This window comes from Dipodomys merriami, unplaced genomic scaffold (assembly GCF_024711535.1).
Source record: "Dipodomys merriami isolate MVZ:Mamm:240054 unplaced genomic scaffold, mDipMer1.0.p SCAF_21, whole genome shotgun sequence".
NCBI classification, from domain to species: domain Eukaryota; kingdom Metazoa; phylum Chordata; class Mammalia; order Rodentia; family Heteromyidae; genus Dipodomys; species Dipodomys merriami.
In genome coordinates, this window is record NW_027203493.1 from 8560675 (window position 1) to 8565160 (window position 4486).

The window sequence follows — 4486 nt, forward strand, 5'->3', positions numbered from 1 at the left end:
GGGTTTAACTGACATTGACCAGAACACATTCCAAACTTCTTCTTTATCACACCTAAAATCAGGCCACCTTCCAGGTGGCTCTTTCTGAGTTTCACTTTTACCAAAACCCGGTAACCTGGATGAGGGTGAGGGCTGGACTCTCCCTTGTCTTCCTCTCCATCCCCTCCACGCCCTTCCCTCCTCTCCCTTCCCTTCATGGGGTCCGGCTCAGGCCAGGCAGAGGAGAGTCAGAAGCAGTGGACAGGAGCTGCACTGGCACAAGGCTCTTGACAAAAGAACAGTTAGATGGTCTGAGACAGGCTTGGAACTTAAGATGGTTCTTCCTTTATCCTGCAGCCCTGTTTGCCTGGGACCCCAGCATGGATGCAAAGCTGGGGGGTAGGGGGGCAGGGGCTCTGCTCTCTAGATAGCGAGAGAAGGTGGTGGAGGAGGGGTTGGGGCGGCTCAGGCCTTCAGGTGGGCTCTGTGTCCTGCAAGGTGGGAGAGGCTGGACTTTGCCATCCATGTGCCAGTCTAGGTGTGAGTCAGCATTTCTACCCTTTCTGGGGCTAAGCACAATTAGGGCAGCTCATCTAGGGTTGGGCCACCTCGCCCCCAGAATCTAAACCCTGCATGCAGCTGCAGTCAGGTTTGGTGAGGTAAAAATGCTCATGTGTGTTGGCGGGCTAGGCTGGAAATGAGGCAAACACCTCTTGTGAAAAAGCTGCTGGCCCCTGGGCTCTGGTGGCTCACACCTACAATCCTAGCTACTCAGGAGGCTGGGATCTGAGGATGGCAGTTCAAAGCCAGCTCAGGCAGAAAAGGCTGAGAGATTCCTTTTTTTTTTTTTTTTTTTAGTATCCAACTGGACTTTATTTGACACAGAACTCAGTATCATTGCAGGAACAGCAAAATGAAAAGACAAAGGAGAAAAGACACCGTTCTAGCTAATGTATAATTAAGTAAAGAGGGGCTAGTCACTAAATGAATAACAAAACAGTTAAGCTTGATGGAAGAATTCTTTTTCTAGTGGCCATACTTTTGGAATTCCCACTCTCTGTTGTCCAAAGGGCACACCTGCCGTGTTTTGAGCCAGCGAGAGATGCAATGGAAGTGAAAGGCATGATTACAGACTCCCCACGCAACCGTACACTCTTCGGAAGTCGCAGATGCCTGGTTAGCCTGACATTCTATGCAAAGATCCATAATATGGTTTCTGCAGATGGCACAGTTATCAACCACAATATCCCAGGCCCACAGGGCTACTGCATTCCACTTTTTCACTTCAAAGCGCTTCTTGCCCGCGCCGCTGTTCGTGCCGCTCGGGGTGTCCACATCCATCGCCGCCGCCATTTTGGAAACACACCCTGAGAGATTCTTAAATTCCAACGAAGCCCCCAAAAGTGGGATGTGGAGCTGTGGCTCAAGTGGTAGAGGGCCAGCTAAGGGATAGAGCTCAGTCCCTGAGTTCAAACCCTGGTATTCCTCTTCCCCCTCCTTGACATTTCCATAGTGGTCTGAGGCCGTGATCCAGAAACACATGCATTTTTTTTTGTCAGTTGTGGGGCTTGAACTCTGGGCCTGGGCGCTGTCCCTGCACTCTTCAGCTCAAGGTAGGTGCTCTACCACTTGAGCCACAGTGCCACTACCAGTTTTCTAGTGGCTTATTGAGATAAGAGTCTCATGGACTTTCCTGCCCAGGCTGGCTTTGAACCACGATCCTCAGATCTCAGCCTCCCGAGTAGCTAGGATTACAGGTGTGAGCCACTGGTGCTCGGTTCACATGCCTTCTTAAGTGTGGCATAATTGTGGCGGCCGTGGCTTCCCCTCTGTAAGTTCTTCCGGAGGAATCGGCCCCCAGGAGGCGCTCTCTAAACCTTTATGGCTTCTGTAACTGTAAATCTCTCACTGTTGTACCGTAACAATGCCATTCAAGCGTTCTCCAAGCCCTAGAGCCATCAATAACATGGGCAGGAAGTGAGATGTGGTCAGGTGAAGGCCAGTCCACCTGGAAGGAGTGCTGGGCTGGTCACTGACCAGAGATCTGCCAGGAAACAGTAGAGATCATGCTGCGATTTTTTTTAAAGTACATTAAAACAAAAGGCTCCACAATGGGACTGGGCTTCTGCGTGTTACTTTTCTTCTCTGCATCCATTTCTGTGGCAAAATAGTCCAGGATCATGTATCATTTGCATTATACAAGGTGTTCAAATTGGTACCAAATGTGGCTGTGTTGTGCTAACCGGTGGGTGGGAGAATGAATGAGGGGCTGTCTGAGGCCAGGAGGTTGTTCCTTTCTGTTCTGGGTTGTCTTAGTCCATAAGTAGCAGTTAGCCATGGGTGACTGGAACATGTAAAAAGTGCAGGGCCAACAGTGGCTCAGGCCTGTAATCCTAGCTACTCAGGAGACTGAGATCTGGAGGACTGAGCTTGGAAACTAGCCCCAGTAGAAAAATGCTTGAGATTTCATCCCTAATTGACCAGTAAAAGGCCAGACTGGAGGCGTGGCTCAAGTGGTCAAGGACCAGCATATCAAGTGTAAAGCTTTGAGTTCAAACTGCAGTTCTGCCTAAAGGAAAAGAAAATGTGTGTGTGTGTGTGTGTGTGTGTGCGCGCGCGCGCGCTGGTCTTGGGACTTGAATTCAGTGCCTGAGTGCTGTCTCTGAGCTTTTTTGCTTACGGCTAGAGACAGTGACTTTGCCCCATGGGCTGGGCTGGTAGGGACATAATGGTCCAAGGCCCTTATATATCAATAAAAAGTATGCCTTCCAGGTTGGTGGTTTATGCCTGTAATCCTAGCCACTCAGGGAGCTAAGATTCAAGGATTGTGATTTGAAGCCAGTCTAGGTAGACAAATCAGAGACACTCTTATCTTCAATTAACCAGCAGAAAGTTGGAAGTGAAGCTGTGGCTTAAGTGGTAGAGCGCTAACCTTGAGCAAAAACGCTAAGAAAGAGTGCACAGCCCTGAGTTCAAACCCAAGTAGGCATAAACAAAACAGAAAGCAAAAAACAAAAACCCCTTGTGCTGGAGTGAAAAATCATGGTCATTCTTTTCCCAAAGAGCTTTCTTATCATTTTCCACTATGGTGGGTCCTGCTGGAGTCCACTTCCTTTGCTGTCCACTCCAGAGTCCTGCAGGACAGTACCCAGGATGTGACACGGGGGTGTGAGCCCCAAAGGCTCACTGGAGAAAACAAGTGCAATGCCCACTGACGCCACTAGAGAGCAGCACCAGCACAGACCTGAGGCCAACTGGGCAGAGCAGAGAGTATTGGCCTGGCCCCTGGGTTCCAGGCTCTGTGGGTGCTGGCCTTACAAGGGCGCATAGAACAACCCCCCAAAGGAGACGAAACCAATAGGCTGATGAATGAACAAGCAGTTTCAAGCAGTGGTAAGGGTTTGATAGGATTAATTTTTATTACTAGGTATCATTAGAGGGGTTCAGAGAGACCTGGAGGGGGGCAGCTGTGGGGAGAAACAGCAGCAATCCTAAGCCTGGATGCTGATAGATACAAGTAGAGCTCTAGGGGGGGCATCGGGAGGAGACTGGAGAGGCCTCGGTCAGCCTCTCACATGAGGAAACCGAGGAACAGAGAAGGAAGGAGCTTACTCGGGATCCCTGAGCCAGAAAATTAGGGACAGTGTCCGGCAAACAGGGGAAGAGACCTTTCTTGGCCCTGGGTTTTCCCCATCCTACCTACCTAAACAGGAGGTGACAGTGTGTCTCCCTCACTCCCCGCTTTCAGACCATACTCCCTGCAGGGTGAGGCTTCTGCTAGTCCCCCTCCCTCTGGCTTTCCAAGGGGTTGGAAGGCCAGGGCAGACCCTCATAACCACCCTACTCTGAGCATCAGTGGGCGGGGGACCTGGGACTTCTAGAGTTCATGCGCCCTCGTGTGGCCAGTTGTGATATCACATGCTCAGCTGCAAAGGGAAATGGTTGCTGGATTCTAAGGTACCGGGAAGTGAGCACGTGTGTGTTTTGCTAGCGTGTGCTTGCATGCGTGCCATCTGGATATGTACCGTCTGTGTGGGTGTGCTCGCTTGTGAGTGTATATTGCATCTGTGTGTGTGTTTATATATACACACACAGATGTGCCCCGGGCCAGTATGCATCTGTACCTGCAGTTGTGTGTTTTGTTATGTGTCTGCCTGTGTGTGTGCACACATGTGTGTGCACATGTCCACCCAGCTGTGTGTGCAGCTGTGTGTGGCAACAGGAAAGATGATATGAGCGACAGCCATCTGCCCTTTGAAAAGCTGACTTCTTCATACTTCTCACCTGCATTGACCCCTGGTGTCCACACTGACACCACCCAAACAGCCACCTTGGGTGGCTTCCTTCCTGTTGGGTCAGTTGAGCTGTTTGAATGTCACAGAGGGTGGCTAAAGAAATGACCCTTTTCTGTGAATCTGCGCCGCTCACTCTCACCCCGTCAGCAGGGTGACCACCCACTGCCCCGTTGTGCAGTGGCCTTTGGAAACTCTTACCTTAGACTTGTGCC

The 4486-nt window shown here is 50.7% G+C and overlaps 1 protein-coding gene across 1 annotated transcript; it reads right to left on the reverse strand.

Annotated features, from left to right (window-relative positions):
- Nucleotides 1–915: 915 nt before the first annotated feature.
- On the reverse strand, nt 916–1339 carry LOC138833739 (E3 ubiquitin-protein ligase RBX1). The gene has a single exon (XM_070032035.1). It carries the CDS (start codon nt 1330–1332, stop codon nt 1006–1008), a length of 327 nt encoding a protein of 108 aa, XP_069888136.1. The 5' UTR covers nt 1333–1339; the 3' UTR covers nt 916–1005.
- Between the last annotated feature and the right edge of the window lie 3147 nt (nt 1340–4486).

What these genes read in the sequence shown, in the direction of transcription:
- LOC138833739 (XM_070032035.1), bottom strand. Translation starts at nt 1,332, where the DNA reads ATGGCGGCGGCGATGGATGTGGACACCCCGAGCGGCACGAACAGCGGC.